Here is an 18,033-nt window from a genome sequence, read left to right as displayed (position 1 = left end):
ATCCTCTGCCCCTCATCGACTCTGCCTTCCGACCTCTCCATCAAGCCGGTGTCATCGCTAAATTAGACCTTCGTAACGCACATCACTTGGTGCGAATTCCATTTTGAATACCTGGTCATGCCCTTCAGCCTCACCAATGCGCCAGCTGTGTTCCAGAACCTGGTCAACGATGTCCTCTGCGACATGTTGAACCGCTTCGTGTTCGTTTACTTGGATGACATCCTCATCTTCTCCCGGAGCCAGGAGGAGCACGTTCAACATGTCCGGTTGGTGCTCCAACGTCTACTGGAAAACAGATTGTACATCAAGGCATAGAAGTGCAAGTTTCATACGACGTCAGTGGATTTCCTCGATTTCATTATCGAGCGTGGACAAGTGAGGGCAGACCCCTCGAAGGTGCTAGCGGTGACTGACTGGCCGGTGCCGGAGAGCTGTAAACACCTACAACGTTTCCTGGGGTTCCCCAATTTTTATAGACGATTCATTCGTGATTACAGCCGGGTGGCTGCCCCTCTCACCCAGCTCACTTCGACCAAGCTCCCTTATCTGTGGTCAACCGAAGCTGACGTGGCATTTTGCCGGCTTAAGACACTATTCTCCACCGCCCGAGTTCTCTTCCACCCGGACCCAAGCCTCCAGTTCGTGGTGGAGGAGGACTCCTCCGACACTGGAGTTGGGGCCGTGTTATCACAGCAGTCGCCGGCCGATCAGACGCTACACCCCTGCACCTTCTTCTCTCGTCGTCTCTCCCGAACCGAGAGGACTTATGATGTAGGCAACCGGGAGCTGCTAGCCATCATCCTCTCCCTTCAAGAATGGAGACACTGGTTGGAGGGAATGGCGCATCCTTTCCTGGTATGGACCAATCATAAAACCTGGCATACCTGCGCTCAGCCAAACAACGCTCTCTCGCCAGTTCTCTATCTCTGAGGAGGAGACCCCTGAGGAACTGATTCTCCCTCCCCGATGTGTTGTGGCTGCAGCTAGGTGGGACGTGGAGCGCTCCGTCCTGGCGGACCAGTGCTCTCATCCTTCCCCAAATGACTGTCCCCCTGGCCGTGTGTTTGTTCCGGATTCAAACAGGTCTCAAGTGCTTCAGGGGGGCCATTACTCGAAGCTGGCCTGCCATCCGAGTTTTCAGAGGACCCTGTCCTTCATCAGGCATCGTTTTTGGTGGCCGGTGATCTACTCAGACACCAAGGAGTTCTTCTCCGCCTGCTCCGTCTGCGCACGCGGCAAGCGTCTCATAGCGCCCCCGCCAGCCTGTTACGACCACTACCAGTGCCCCATTGACCCTGGTCCCACATCGCCTGGATTTCGTCACAGGTCTGCCTCCCTCCAAAGGTAACACCGTGATACTCACCATTATTGACAGATTTTCTAAAGCCGTGCATTTTGTCCCCCTGTCCAAACTCCTGTCCACCCTGGAGAACGCAAACCTCCTTATCCTACACTTCTTCAAAACCCAAAAACCTAACCCAACCCAGACAGACATTGCTCGCCAGCTCCTGCGTATGTCTCGGGTCAGAAGGTGTGGCTTTCCACTAAGGATCTTCCTCTCCGGATGGACTCTCCAAGACCAGACATAACAGGCAACAACCAACCCAGTAACAGGCATTCAGAGTAACTTTAACAGCTATAAAGAAATAGGCAATCTTGCTGATGGTCTTGTTTACTTAAGTAGCTCATATAGAGACATCAGAATTAAAATGTTTCTTTGCTTTAAAAAGATTTGCTTGTAGTGAAAAACCATCAGACAATAATCAAGGGACTCTTCAGATCCACTCAGCCTTACACAGTGTTTTTGCATTGTTTTCCTTTTTGTTTTGGTTGAACAACATTACTGATGGTTCACTTGCAGTGCAATGGAAGAATTAAACTCAAATTTTACCCACTATTCAGAGGAAAACAGACCTGAAAGGAGAGTTGATATTGGATCCACATTTGTCGGATGGCCAGAAACTTGACTGCAAATACATACTTACATCCATGTCTTTTAGGTGTGTAAATAGGTAACTGTTTGTCAACATGCTCACCATAGCAACCTCATCAAAGAATAATCAATGTAGCTTAAATATAACTGTCATTTAATCTGTTTATGTAAGGTTTTGAAAATTCAGCAAATATTTGAGCCAAGTTGCTAGAATAAAATGTTGGCAGTTTACATGACTGCAAAATACAGATAGTTGAAAAGTGTATGTGTCATAAATAACATATCGACATGTCTACAATATGTGTAATATGACATTCATATTATATTACATTAATTCATGTCAAGATGAGGAGAGGATGGTGGTGGCGTTACAGCTAGGCGAGAAGGCTGCCAAGCCAGGGACCACTGTCTGTGACAGTGTTTAAATATTTGTAAGTGTGAACCCATTAGATATTCAGAAAGAGATGGCAAGGCATCTCCAGCCACATCTTTGTGACCAAACCAGGTATTTTAAGCCAAAATATGACCTTTGCCTAACCCTTATTAAGTGGTCTTTGTGCCCAAACCTAGAACATAACCACAATGCTGTCTTAACATAAATTGAGAATAGAACCTTAAGAAACATAAAGTTGCAACATTAAGAAATGTAAAACTTCAACATATCCGCCAACATTTATTCTGGCAATTGGGCTGAATATTTGGTGTTTGTTGTACTCTACACAGTGCAGCAAAAGGCTCTTAAGTTTCTTGAATTTATGTTTGTATTATCCATTTGTTTTTTTTCACTGCATGAACCTCAAAATTTAAATTTAAAGTTGTTTCTCCCTCTCTCCCTCTGGAGTTTTTACCCTTCTAAATAAAAATGTATATAAATAGCTTGCCTTTAACCAGACTGATATCATGTTATTGGGGAGCATGGGGGAAATCCAGCCACAGGGAGGCTGGTGACACTGACTACAAGTGAATATCACACTCACTATTTACTTGTTATGGTAACAGCGCTGTCTTTACAAGCCAGACAGCTTCATCAACATGGCTCATATCTCTCCATCTGCTTCCTCTAACATCTTTCCATCTCTTCCATCTCCATCTTTTCGTCATACCATCTCAGTGTTGTCTATCCTGGCCACCAATGTGTCTGCCTCACACTCTTCTCTCTTTCTTTTTATGCATCTTAGAGGTGGCCTGCTTGAGTCATTTCTCTATAAAGAAGTCTGCTGTGTGTGGCTGATGTGACTCTGACGCCAGGCCAAGATTCCACAGTTAAGGAGGAACTGTAAAAAATAAGAATAAAAAAACAGATCTTGGAATATGCACAGAGACACTTTTTCCTTTATAGCTCCATATTCATCATCTTTTCCGCTTCCTCTTTCTTTCGTCATTCTAATTAATATTTTCCTTCTTTTTATTTTTATCTCTTTTTTTTATTTGTATCCATGCCAAAATAGCAAATGAAATTACTTGGAGGACATCAGGCAACATCTGTGCAAAAAATATAGACTCTACCAGTAAAGGAATCCATGTCAGGAATGAATTAGGTCTACCTTCATCTCGTTCCCCACATTGTGTGCCTCTATACATGTAAAACTGACTTTCACAAGAGCACAGCTGTAAGTACAGAAACTGAAACTAGCTCACAAGCTCTGCAACACATGTATATGACACTGGCTGAGAGGAGGCATTAGTCTGCTCCAAATCATTTTCACAGGATCTTAATTAGAAACAAATGATGTGCCACTGTCTCTCAGAGTGAGAGGTTACGTATCTCGTGATATATGATGCTACTGTTAAATTAAAGAACTCCAATCAGCACACACCTGTTGGTCATGTAACAAAATGGATGTGTTTGATGAAGTGTGTTCACCAGGTGGTGCATTAAATCTGTGACTGATGACAGTAGATGCAGCCTTTTTACATAGAACTGGTTGCCAAATTCTTTGAGGTGTTGCCTTTACTTGCCAGATGCAATTGCAATCAAATTTAGGCAGGGGTGGAAGCATCAGATTACATTACAAATTACAAGTTGTGTCTCCTATTTTTATCATTTTAAAGACCAGGCAAAAAAAGGTTGAATTCAACCACTTTATTTTGGTTTTAAAACCACTTACAATTTAACCACCACAAGTCAAAATCTATCTTGACACAAGGAAAAACCCACAAATAAAATCATATATACATCTACAATTACATATACAAATAAATATACTGCCATACCGGTGAGCTGACCTGCACTTTTTTATACACAATTTCCTCTCCATCAGCACTCATTTCCTCACTCTGGTGTTAAAAGGTTTTTCTCTCAGTTGGTTTGTAAAACACTTAGCAGGCAGCGGAGATGGTGTGGTCGATTGTGAGCCATAGCTGCCCCGGTCATCGCGCCGACCACTTTTGCTGTCGCAGCTGCAGTGTCTCTGGGCTAAAGACTTGTTAAATGATTGGCTCTTTGCGTGTCACTCGTAGCTCACTCCATTATCAAGGGATATGACAGGCTGTTCATGAGCCAGGGCGTATTTTTACAGGTTTTTCATTGGTTTGCATGTGATGCATACGTGTGAAACTATCACACATTTTATTCAAACTATTTTCTTTTTGCTATAGATGTGTCTATCGGTATAGATAATACACATCACTATCGTTTTATTGCCCAGGCCTAATTTTGTCACATCTGACATCTAGGGACAAAGGCACCATGTTTGTTGAGCAAGAAAGCAGAAACTGGGAGATCTTAAAACATTGTGCCATAACAGTGGTGTCTCTAAACTGGACACAACTATGAATCACACTACAAACAACATAGGTAAACACCATCGCTGATCATCTATTTCATCATCTCATCACACTGAGACAATGATCATACAGTACACATCTCCCTATCTGATTAACTTCTGACAGGCTTCCACTGAGCTTTCCATCAAAACCAACAATCCCTGTTAGTGTTTGCTGCTGTGGGATCACAAAGTTCACTCCCTCACGGTGATATTTGTAGCACATGTTTGGACGCACAAACACACTCACCCACTCGAGAATCCACTACTGTGACTCTCAAGCAGTAAACCACATGCACAAACACCATTATAGGCACGTCACAAGAATGCAATGCTGGGGGAGAACAATGTGAGGCATTTGTAAAGGAGTAAGACATGGCAGCGCTCCAATAAACAAACAAGGACTTCCTGCTGCATGTGTCCTCAATGGGAGGAAGGAACCACGACCCTTACCCTAAGGGCTCTGTGTGTGTGTGTGTGTGTGTGTGTGTGTGTATGCATACAGTCAGTGACAGATACTGACCGACAGACACAATAAATTCAGGGGGATTCATAATATCGCTGGTCTGTCCTGTCTCCAAATACTACTTTGTAGCTCAAGACATGATAGTCTGATAGTCCCTGTAGTTTCAGCAGGGAGATATAAATGCAGAGAATTCACTACTTAGTCCAAGTAAACAAAACAAACTCATAAAATGTCAATAAAGCAACTATTTTTTACCTATATTCCTAACTAAACATAAAATGCACCTTCTGAATTCAAGTATCTCTCTTTTATTGAACTAAAACAAACGTAATTGCGTTGCTAATTCATCATAAAACACACTTCAATTCAATTCTAATTAAACAAAATTAAACTCATCAAAACGGACTTCTGCATGATCCAAAGCTGCGGTCCAGGCAGACTCCCATCTGCTAGGGCCACTTAGCTCCATGGCTAAGCTTAAAGGATAACTACCGTTTTTTACAACCTGGACCTTATTTCTAGCAAAATATATGATAATTTACTCACCCAGATAACTTTGGTGTCATTTGGCGTCGTTCGGACGAAATTAGATCCAGTGTAGCGCCGATATATCCATATAATGCGAGTGACCGGGCATCGACACACAGCCTCTATATAACGCATTATCTGCCACGAAACTAGTTAATTTCACCAATATTTTGTTATGATACGCTAGTGCTATTCCCCTCTGAGTCCGGGCTCGTCTGTTGTCAACATCCGGGGTCTGTAGGTTGATCTACTACCTCTGACCTGGAAGACGTCGTCTCTGAGCTGCGCGCGCACCCGCGACAGCCGGCTTGTTTACCTGTAGCTGCTACTGCTAGTTTGACCCCGGATGTTGATAACAGACGAGCCCGGACTCAGAGGGGAATAGCACTAGCGTATCATGACAAAATATTGGTGATTAACTAGTTTCGTGGCAGATAATGCGTTATATAGAGGCTGCGCTTCGGTGCCCCGTCACTCGCATCATATGGATAAACTGGCGCTACACTGGATCTAATTTCGTCCGAACGACTTCAAATGACACCAAAGTTATCTGGGTGAGTAAATGATCATATATTTTGCTAGAAATAAGGTCCAGGTTGTAAAAAACGGTAGTTATCCTTTAAGAGCAGCTTCAGCAGTAGACTCATTCAACCCCGCTGCCCAAAGGAACGGCACAGGAAATCATTCCTACCTGGTGCCATCAGACTTTACAACGCTCACTCCAAAACACACAAATAATCTTAAATTATTATTACTGTAGTGAAATTATTATTACTGTAAATGAAACTTCACCTTATCCTCTTGCACCTTATGTTCCACTTACCTTTACTCCTCGATACCTCAGCATTTAATTTTATTTACCTCAGTATTTTATTTTATTTTATTTTATTTTATAACTACTTAAGTATTTTATTGTATATAGTACTTTATTGTTTCTTATTTTTTCTATATTTGCCCTTTTATTTTGATTGTATTTGTACTTGAATGTACCAGCTGCTATGATAACCTAATTTCCCCTCGGGGATTAATAAAGTTATCCATCCATCCATCCATCCATCCATCCATCCATCCATCCATAGTTATCTGAATACAATGGAGGTGACTGATAGACTCATAGCACGGACCATTTACATTTAAAATTCTCAAAACCCAACCCCAGGAAATAGAAAGCAGCTCATCCAATTGAATAACAGGCTGTTTGCAGTATATTTGTTCAGCAGATAAAAGTTACAGTTTGGTCTGAGGGGCAGGAAGAAGAGGCATCAAGTCTGATGTAATAATACTGTAACATAAGAAGAGAAAAAATGAGCTTCCCCACAGCTGCAGGCTCAGCCTACCTCCCTGTCATTCGCTACAGAGGTCTTCTGTGTCCATGAGGCCTGTTCACCATGTGCCGTAGATGTTTCAGATTTGAGTTAAACACAGACAGGAAACCATATGTCTGAGCTATCCAGCGTGGCTGCTCTACACAACCACACAGTAACTCATTCGTACACACATGCATTCGGAGACAAAGACAGACATCCAATTTTTCTTCTCAGCGCAGTGAGAAATTGCAGCCAAACACAGCACAGAAGACATCGAACTGTGACCACACTGAGGATTCCCCCAACCTTGTTTATGTGTGATGCAAACACCACGTTTCCAACTCCTGTTTGTGATGACAATACAATCTCCATACAGACAGTAGCAACCACAGTGGGGCCTAAAACACCACCCACAAGCCTGTGGTAACCACAAACCTTTTTTTCAGTCATTATAACTAAAAATCAATTCAAAAACCTCATATACTTAAAGACTACACAACGGAATGTGCAAGAATGCTAACCGATTTCTGGGTTTAGGACTGAAAAATCACCACTCTACTGACAGGCAGGCAGAGATGGGCGAAAAAGCTCCAGTGAGCAGACAGAGCTGCTTTATGAAGGTAAGGCACCAGGTATTTCCAAAGTTTAAAAAACATCACAATCAGGACTTCCGGTTATGGCGGCCACCTAGGAAGACATGCCTCGCACTGCTCTGCCTTAGCTACTATAATTTCTACTAAAAATACTCACATTTGTAACACAACGTTGTAATATAGTATTAGTGTGGATACTGTAATGTCGAAGGGTGGCAAATTAAGTAAAGAAAAAAGCAAACCGTCAAGGCAGCCGAAGCTAACTGACTATCGTGAAACTGCATCTAAGGTCTCTGTTAAGGCCAGTGGTGAAATTATTAACCACATTTACTTGAGTAGGCTAATGTACAAGCACAATTTGAGCCACTTGACTGGTACTTCAGTTGAGCATTTGCATTTTCTGATACTTTATACTTCTACTCTGCAACATTATGGAGGCAATTATACTTTTTACATCACCAATTTTATTTAATGACTTAGGTTACTGATTACTTTGCTGATTCAGATTATTACTAAAACATAAAAATCGACAAATACATTGATATAGGCCTACTGTTATAGATCGAGCTCTGCAGCAGTATAAAAGAAATTAATTTGAGCTTTCCCTTGACCAGTTAAAGTGATGAACACAATAATGCATTAGTAAGTAGTATATCATTTTGAAATGCACTTTGATGTTATGTTGTAGGTTCTATTTTAATTAAACATATGCTTTAATGCACGTATTTACGCATTCAGCTGACACTAAGCAACATTAGCATTCATTTGGATTCGCGTTTCTAGCCACCTGATGATGATGTTAGTCCAATGCTCATTTTCCTGTAAACTCTGTTACTTTTCAACACCTAATGGAAATATTTTGCTATTTAGCAGCTAAGAGCTCCATTAAGTTCACCAGCTAGCTACTAACTGGTAGGCAGGCAATGTAGAGTGCATTTATCAGAGTTTTTACCACTACAGACATCTGCCTGCTGATAACAAAGTTGAACAGAGCAGAGACAAAACAACCAAAACGGTAAAGTGCTGTAAAACTAATGAGTTGAAAGATGCTACTATGCTCCATAGAGCTGCAGGCAACTGCATATATAACTCTGTGGTTCATTGCTACAAGTTACCCCTTTTACATTACACATTTCTTTGATCCATGGTTAAAATAAATATAGGCAGCTTTAAAAAAAGGTGCAGTATGTAAGAATTGGCCTGTCAAATACTTACACCAAACAAAGATTGGACAGCATATCACCAAATTAACCAGTAACTGCTGCCCGCTGTAGCTGTCATCAGCTAGTTTGCTCAGTTTGCTGTGCAACGAACAGTCCTATTAGCTGACTCTGCCTGGGCTGGGAGCTTGGAACACCAAGGCAGTGTTGGTGGTTACATCCAGGAGCTTTGGATTGCCAGGAGGAGGAGGAGGACTGGGCCCTCAGTGGGGAATACTGGCAGGGAATTACACTGAATTGGCACCAGAACCTGAGCCAGGCAGGTGGGCAACAAAACCAGGTTTAGCAGCCTCTCAGTGAACACAGCCTCCAAGACTTTGACTCAAGAGACAACGAGGACACGCTGGGTTCAGTCAGCACCCTCCACCTAAGGCTTGAGCTTTACTATCAGGCTACCGCCCAACATCAAAACTGTTTTTTGTTTAGTTAATAGTTGAATGTTTCAAACCAAAATTCTTACATATTGCACATTTAAACTCATTAGAGTGTGTTGGTTTCATGTACTTACTGGGAGAAAATAACAACATGTCGTTACACTCTTCCTCGCCAGTACAGGAGCAGAGGTGAACCATCCCACTCGTTGTGTTCTTCTCCTTCATCACACAGGTAGAGCTGTTGTAGTCATCCACCATAATGCCATACAGTGGCTTGGACGGGTCATGACAGAGAGATTCAATGGAAAAGTCTGTCTCATTCTTCCTCCTAAGAGAGAGACAGACAGAAAGTAAGTAAAAACAATTCACAATAGTAGGCATCTAGTTTTCTAGTAAATCATGTCTAAGAGATAACGGCAGGTTTCTTGTCTCAAGTACCTACCAGATAGCGACACAGACCTCGCTGGGGTCCACACAGATGGATGTGATGGAGCAGTTGGACAAGCAAGTCCCTGTACCACTACATGAGGACAGCTCCAGATCACAGAACTTACACAACTGCCTCATTTGGTAAACAAGGGGCATACCTGCAGAACAAACACAAAAGTTCATCATGTTTCTGGTGAATAGGTATCACACTAACATACACACTGCAATCTTTAATGCAAGTTTTATGCTCTGGCTAGGAGCAGAAAACTGTTAATTGGTTAACTGTCCAATCAGATATCAGACATTTCCACAATGTTCCTGACGTACCTGCAGCTTTGCAGGGTATTTCCCTCCACCTCCTCAGTCAACTTCAGCATTAGCATCTGGTGTGATCTGAGAAGATTTTGTGTGTCACCATGTCCACCTCAGTTGAGCCCAGGTTAATTCTGCCTCTCAGTCCCTCTTTAGTCACATTTTCACCCTCCGAGGCCACTTTAGCCTTATTCTTCACCTGTCCACCAGATGCCCTCTGACTTTCCTACTTCCACTTCAGATCCTGTCACTCCCATCTGCCCTCCGGTCACCTCATTACCTTCACAAGAGTTTCCCTGGCATTGTCCCAACCAGCACCTCATTCCCTCATTAGTCTGTATAGACTATACAGTACCAGCCCACAATCATTTTTTTCCTGCCAGTTCGTCAAAGTAGCTATGTGCCTTTTACCTTTGAGTTCCAGCCATCTGTATTTGTATATTATCTGTTCCTGTTTTTTCCTGCTAGCTATATCTGCCTGCCTGTCAATTGCCTGCCTTCCTTGCCACTCAAGCTTGCACTGATTATTCCAAAGTATCACACGAGTGAATCACATGAATAACACCACGAAATTCAAATGCATATTCGGTTGACATAAAACTTGATGTGACATCTTTACTTCAGTCAAACTGATGCAAACACATTGACAACTTATCTTTGAAACATTTAAAAATGTTACATTTTGTAGCTCTGGTTTGGTCTCCACCAACTCCTGGAAAAAGTACCTGGCTCCTTAGCTGCTAAATACTCAACCCGAGCCCAAACATCAAAATGGCTAAATTACCACAAACAAAAAGGTAAGAGCTGTTAGCTTGTTAAGGTTCATACAGTTAGTGCCAAGGTTAAGGTAACTTGCCATTTTCGGCAGGTAGGTTGCTAACTCTGATGTTGTTGTTGTTTCCCATAGCGACAGAGATTTTGAAAAGGATAACATGCAGATGGTGGGAGGGAGGTCGAATAAAATAGACCTCAGATGGCAATTCAACCTACATCATGAGACAGAATACAAGCCTCAAGCTCTGACATCCAAGGTATACACAAAGTTACTGTAAACCACATACTGTATAAGACACAGTAGGTTATCAGCACAGGACAGCATTAGCTGTCTGAATTTAACCAGGTCATGACCACAAACAACTGTCAACAAAGACCAGGGCAACTCCTCCATTGGACTGCACTGCAATGTTGCCAGATAAACCCACCTCAAATGTGCTGTAATGGGCCTAAGGAAACCTTAGAGCCATACAAATATAGGCCACAACCACACTAAACGATTGGTCAGACAACCACTGCTGAATCAATAGGCAGCCTGTGTCAAGCTACAGCAATTTCTTAGTTCATACCACTTTAGATACATAGGATGGTCAGATAGGATGTGGAATGTTTTCTGATCTGTTGTGAATGCTGTAGATCTTCTGGAAGAGATGAATAGACACATTTCCAAAATGTGAAGTCAAATCAATCAAACAAATGATTCAGAAGGTCTCCAAGAAGCACGACTAACATGGCTAATTATAAACACAGGCACAGACTTTATCAGTGGCAATGACTCCACATAGCCGTTTTTCTCATTTACTGGCAGTCTTCCATTTAAACAAGTTATAGATAAAAAAACATTCATAATCCTGAGCCTCATATTGAATGTAAAATCCGCCCCGAGACATGGCTGCATTGTTTGATATAATGTATGTGGACGGTATTACGTGTGGAACATAGGTTTTGTGCTGCCTGGGCTGGCAATGCAATCATATCCCTGTCATGCCTGAGCCTGTTCAGACCTGCCTCTCTGACTGCAAGCCCCCTGACTGCTGGCCTAGGAGAGGCTCTGTAAGGGACACAGGTAAGTAATGTGTGTAATCTGAAGGTTACACAGCTTAACTGTGCCTTCTGTAAAATAAATGTTTTAATCTATAAAAGAATGAAACGTTTTTCCCTGTGGCTTTTGTGTTCAAACAAAGCTGACTTAGAGGGTGGGATAGAAGCTCTGTGTGTAGTATGCAGGTGCTGTGGTGCAGCAGGGTGGTTCTGGAGATGGAGAAACCCTCCTTCATCTGTGAGGTCTGGGTTTAAGCCTCAGTGTTGCCAAGCACCTGCCCTGGTTCAGCTTCACTGAGCAGGACACTGAATTTCCTCCAGCTCTACACAATGTATATCAGACATATTTAACAGCAGTGAGGGCTTTCTAGCAACTGTTCCACTAGCTTCTTTATCTCAGTGCAGTTATTTATTGAGAGTTTCTTTTCTTGGGCTTGGTGTTCCTGGGCTTTACTGTTGATTTTTGAAAATAAATGTGTCATGATCCAGCGTCTTGTTCTTGTTTTTCTTTTCTTTTGATATTATGCCCACTGTCATGATTCAGTGTCTTCCTTTTTTTCCTGTTTTATTTTGATATTATGCCCTCATGTGTCTCTTCTTGCTTTTCAGTTCCTCCTGTGTGTTTTTCCCTCCCAGTGTTTTTCTGTTTGTTCCCTCACCTGTTCCTCTTCCCTCCTCACTCCACCTGTTCCTGATCCCCTTGTTAGTGTGTCTGTGTATTTAGTCTTTGTTCTCCCTCATGTGTTTGTCAGTTCGTTCCATCATTCCTCCGTGTTCAGTGTTACTCCGTGAGGTTCGTCAGTTGTAAAGTAATCATAAGATAGTCTTATTATTAATTATTAGTTGCCTTTATTTGTAACAGCTGACTGTAAATTGCGATTGTATGGACCCAGTAGTAGACCAAATATTGTCATTCAATTCATTGTACTGTAATGACTTGGCATTATGGTTATGAGACTGTTATGTAATTCAATATACATTTTTGAGGACATTACAAGGTTTATTACACGCACCTCACTGTAGCAGTGACTTAGATATTGCGTACAGTCAGTAAATCATAAAATTCTTGCTCCAGGATCAGCTCTGGCTTTCACCCCCATGAAACAATGAACAGGCCTGCAGAGCTGGAAGATCCTGCTGTATCAATTATTGGACTGAGTTACAGTGACAAGTAAGTCTAAAGTGGCTGAAGATCTCAGTCAGTTGTACTTTGTAAACCTTGTGCCCTGTGAAAACCATCTGGCTGTCTGTTGAACACGTTTTTCTCTGCAGTTCATGTTTCCACTATATGACAATATAAAATCATTAGTTTTATACACAACTGTTCCTTACTTTCTCCCTGAGAGAGGGCAGATAGTACTGACATCATCTGAGTGAAAAATTGAATAAATCCTGTCTGTAATATTAAAATTAAAGATCCTATTAATCATATCCTACATGTACAGAGGGCTTTACAAAAAACATTCAAAACACTACAGAGTCGACACTGTAAATCTCTTAGCCTAATCATATAACTGTTCACACTGTATAATAAACACAGTATGGAAATGTTCTAATAAAAACATTGTGTCTAAACTAAAGTAACCACCACCTGCCACACAGTTTTAGGACCAGATTTCAGTCTAGCCACCCCCAGTGATGAATTACCACCCTGCCCTTTATACTCATCTGCAGCTGGTCTCATCAACAATGACATCTTTGACCATCATCATGACATATATTCTCTATACTGTGAACTTTTGCACATCCCATGATGAAGAGGTTTGCACATAATGGTACAGATCTTTAAATCTAAAGAGAACACCTGGTTTGCCTAACTTAGGAGTACATCAAAAAGTGTTAGAAGGTAGTTACAGGAGTAGCTGTTGTCAAAGTTAAATGTTGCTTGTGATATTTGTTTTCCACTACCCTGGCAACCAGTTTGGAAAGTTAGCTGTCCCCCTACCATCACTGCTTAAAGTCCCTATTATATGTTGAGTCCTGGAGTTAACTGTTGGCCAGACCTCAGCCCAGTTTCTTAGTCAGAAGTTGGATAATATAAATATTACAATTTGGTGAATCTGCACCATGTAAGCCATGTGGCATTAGCAAGTAGAAGTTCCTGTTTTCACTGCTACTATGGAAGGATACTTGAATTTCAAGCAATTTGATTGTCGAGAAAAGATGGAATGGACTTTTTTTTTTTTTGCCGATTTTAGTAAATGTCTACACTATTTATGAGTTTTGAGTCCAAGCGAAAAGGAGGTGAAGTTTGCGTCAACACAATCAAAAGATAAACCAAAGCAAAAGAAAGACAATACCTTAAATATCTCCATTTACTTACTTTTCTGGATTTATGATCAAATAACAGCTCTGTTGATCTTAGATAGTTAGAGGCTACAGCTTTACACCCTTTACTTTGAAGTTCCAACAGAGTGTGCCAGTGCAGAAAGTTAAAGGGTAACTGTGCATGAAGGTCTGTGGTGGTATGTGGATCATTGTTCCAGCTGCTAAAGCACTCTGACTCTCTTTTATTGCCGCTGCACTTTTTCCTGCTGCTAGTCCATGTGTAAGAATCATAGTATGAAAACAGGAGTGTCTCAGTGCGTCACAGGAAACTGGAGGAGGAAAGTGTCGACTGTCATTAAGCATGCTCTTGATGGCTCCTGAAGGGGCTGTAATTGAAATGTGAGATATTTTTGTGCTCCTGTTGCTGCAGTAGGAAATCACACTACTATAACTTGCTTCTGTCTGGCAGACTAAGATTAGTCTTACTAAGATTGCAAAGAATAACATTGATAAATCACCGTTTCACTTTGTTAGCAGGACAAAGTAAAGACAAGTGGCTACATTAAAGGGATAGTTCACCCCTGAATGAAAAAAATTATAATACCTGTAATACCATTTATCAATACGATTGTATTGATGTGAGTTGCCAAGTTTCGTAGATATCGGCCTTCTCTCCAGACATCTATAAGGCTGATCAGCAACAGCAGTGTAATCCACAACCCTTGTGAGAAGTTTCATGTTTGTTTTTTTCCTTTATCTATACAGGGGAGTTTGCTGAGAGTGATACTCTCTTTTCAAGGCATGACCTGATCACATTTACACAGTTATGCATTCACAACTGGTGGTAATGCAAGCACTGCTACCAGATTCTTTATTATTATTGTCAGTCAAGGGATTTGAACCACCAAAACCTCTGGACACAAGCTTGCTTCTCTAAATGTAGGAAGTATTTTCCTTCAACTGAAAAACACACCATCAACCGTAGTTCCTGAAAACATTTTCAGGAGCTGATGTAAAGCAGAACTATGCATATCAGCATTATATCCCTGTCATACTGATGTAAACAGATCACATTGTCCCATGAGCTGAAATACCCTCGACTCTTCCCCTTCCCTCTTTTTCCAAACCACTGAGGATGTGAGCTCATGGTGGATGGGAGGACACACAGGAAACTTGACTGCAGTTTATCACCCATATACAGGAAAGACTGCTCCTAACTGCTCAAATCAGAATGGAAAGAGTGAAAACGCTGCACTACAGACAGATATCATCAAAAAAGGTTCATACTATAAGCAAAAGGATCCTACATGAACACAGATGTTTCTGCCACAGCTAGAACAGTTCTTGGTTTTTCACATGAGAGATTTCTGTATTTGTTTTATGTCTCTGCACAAACTGTAGAAATCAGCCAACTTACGTTTTTTCCACAAACTGGCAACTACCAAGACAAAACAAAGATACCACATAATACCAACACCTTTATACTATTGCCTGACAAAACCTTGGTAAACACTGGAACCGTAAGAATTCTTACACAGACCTAAACAAGACGATCATTTTGAAAGTGACAAACATTTTAAATGTATTGATTCACAATCATACAATGTTTTAAAGGAAAATAGTTTTTTTTCTTTTTGAAATTTGTCTACATAAAATTGTTATCAACATGACCTTTATATGCTCAAACAAAAGGATATATATACATGCAGCAGCCCACTAAGGTAGACCTGTAGATAAAATTCCAATTCCTTTTTTTTTTTTCTCAAATAAAGACATGCAATTGTTGTGTCATAATACGCAAAGTCCAGTAGACCTTCATTGTCAAGGTTGTTAAATTTAAGATGGGTTGATTTATTCACAACATCAACCCATGCAGTGAGTAACATGCAAGTTGTTGTTGGTAGCTGCTAGTATTTGATTGTAATAAGCTGCATCCACAATGAGTGCAGGAAATTAAAGCTAGCTTAACTACAGGTTCAGAGCCTAGCACAAGGCTGACCAAAGTGGGGCCGGTAAGCCGAATTTAGCCTGTCATAAGGTTCAATTCCGCCCACCCATTATTTGTACTGATCTTAAAAAAATATATACATTTAAAAAAATTATAATAATGTTTATGCTGGTTCATTTTTTGTGAGATATAAATGCACAGCACCATCAGGATCCTACATAGTTAAAGAGCAGAGTGAAGTGCACAGCAGGAAGCCAGTCAATTAAGAGAACTTGGGATCCTAATACCCTTTTTAATCTTTACAATGCATAGGCGTTTGCTTTTGGAGCATAACCCACCATTAGTGTTCAGTTTTGACCCTCTATGGGAAAAAATTTGGGCACCCCTGGTCTAGCCTATTGGCTGAGCTGGACTTCTGTCTGCACTGAAACTTTGCCTCAGAATGGATGTTTCCAATGCAGCTTCATTTGCTTGGCCCAATTATGTAAATTCAATAATTCAAAACTACAAAAGTACTTGTGTTCATTTGCCTATATAACTTAATTCCAGAACAATTACAACCTACTACATTCATGGTATTGTCTAATACTATAGTACTTAGCTATATGTCTAGGTGGCAGTGAATATTTGATTGTGTGGTCAGTTATAGTTGCCTAATGAATGTAAAACAGCAAAATTAACATCAGTTTTGTTCTTCAATATATTCTGAAAATGGAACATTTATGTTTACATGTTTCCATATGTTTAATTGTCAGCTGAGTTGCCATACAGTTATTTATTTCCAATAGTCGGTTGGGTTATTCACAAACCTTTGTCTTACTAGTTTAATTTACCGATTCCAACCATCACACACCACGCTGTCACACACTGCTCCACCGGCCACTACAAGTAAATTCTCAACCTCGGGGAAACACTGCAAACAGGGTTTGGAGATCTGCTGCTATTGTACAAATGATCTCAGTGAATCAACTCTGCATCCCTCAGGGCAGCTCACCAGTGTCAGAAAAGCACAGATGGCCAGCCAACAGTTCAATTTTAGTCTGGTGTTTTTTTAAATAACTAATGAAGGTACCAAAGCTGTGCAAGCTGTGTGCAATATTACACACAGTTTGTAGTAGTGTAAACTCTTATTCCGAATTAGTTGACTTTACTAGAAAACTGAGTGGAAACCTGTTGCCTTAAACCACTTAAGTTTTTACACAAGGTGAAACTAAACAGGTCTAGTTGCACAAACTTGGACACTGGGTTAAATGTAGTAGACATGTTAAGTTTAGCTTTACTCAAAATCATAAGTTCACATAAATTATTTCTTTTCAGGAGTCTAAGTTGTAAAAAATAACCATCTTAAGTCAAATAAACACTCCATAAAATAAGATTAATCTATAAAGAACTGTCATAATTTGGACTTGCTGTGGGTGGTATTTTCCATGCTTGGTGTTTTGTCCAAGGCTGGGTGTGGCTTTCCCTGATGGGCTTGAGCTCCTGCCTCACACCACACCTGCAGCGCATCTCATCATCATTTCCTGCTTTAAAACCCTGGTCTACTCTCCACTCACTGCCAGATTGATTTTGAATACTTATTGTGGTAGTAGAGTAATTTCGAGTCCAGCCTTAGTCTGTTGTCAGTTAATGTTCCTTGATATTGTACTAACTCTTGTCTCTCCTCAACCTTCCTAGTGTTGACGCTACTAGCACCAGCCTCGCGCACCTCTGCCACCTGCCTCACTCGCCCTGGATCACCCGGATGGATCACCACCAGCACCTCCTCACCCTTGCCCAAGGATCCCTCTACTGCCTCTCCTGGGTTAAGCCACAGAGTCACTACGGCTGTTTAGTAATTTGCCTCGATGTTTTCGGAGAAGTGAAGCTCCGGAAGGAGCGGCTCGTCTCAGAGGCAGCAGCCCCGTCTCCAGAGTCGTTCCGCCGGCCAACATGCGTCGTCGTCCCGGGGGAGACAGCTGGCCAGTTATCTTAACCGCTAGAGGGAAGCTTCATGTTTGTAGTGGACAGTATACAGTACAGCACTGTCTCGGGAGCTCTGTATGTACAGAAATCACCAAATATTAATTAAAAAA

At 41.3% G+C, this 18,033-nt stretch overlaps 2 protein-coding genes across 4 annotated transcripts in view; one reads left to right on the top strand and one right to left on the bottom strand.

Moving 5' to 3' along the window:
• The window catches only part of LOC311259756 (TGF-beta receptor type-2-like), a 68,130-nt gene that overhangs the window by 45,747 nt on the left and 4,350 nt on the right, over positions 1-18,033 (bottom strand). For 2 of the 3 annotated variants that reach the window (XM_084357065.1, XM_084357063.1), the window contains exons 2-3: positions 9,629-9,773; positions 9,321-9,514 (exon numbers count right to left, since the gene is read on the bottom strand). In XM_084357065.1, coding sequence (XP_084213191.1) covers positions 9,321-9,514; positions 9,629-9,771 — 337 coding nt within the window. In that variant the 5' untranslated portion in view covers positions 9,772-9,773. Of the gene's footprint in view, positions 1-9,320; positions 9,515-9,628; positions 9,774-9,942; positions 10,587-18,033 lie in introns of those variants that run through there. The other variant, XM_084357064.1, reaches the window with a different exon arrangement.
• Positions 12,756-17,948, top strand: LOC311259757 (uncharacterized protein). Its single transcript, XM_084357066.1, has 2 exons — positions 12,756-12,913; positions 17,636-17,948. Exons 1-2 carry the CDS (start codon positions 12,849-12,851, stop codon positions 17,931-17,933), a joined length of 363 nt encoding a protein of 120 aa, XP_084213192.1. The 5' UTR covers positions 12,756-12,848; the 3' UTR covers positions 17,934-17,948.

This window comes from Pagrus pagrus, assembly GCF_965226575.1.
Source record: "Pagrus pagrus genome assembly, chromosome: 7".
Taxonomy (NCBI): Eukaryota; Metazoa; Chordata; class Actinopteri; order Spariformes; family Sparidae; genus Pagrus; species Pagrus pagrus.
The sequence above is the reverse complement of the archived record's forward strand: the minus strand, read 5'-3'. Positions and strand labels throughout refer to the sequence as shown.

Coding starts and splice junctions, on each gene's coding strand:
- LOC311259757 (XM_084357066.1), top strand. CDS start 12,849: ATGAACAGGCCTGCAGAGCTGGAAGATCCTGCTGTATCAATTATTGGA. Junction 12,914..17,635: donor GGACTGAGTTACAGTGACAA/GTAAGTCTAAAG, acceptor CAACCTTCCTAG/TGTTGACGCTACTAGCACCA.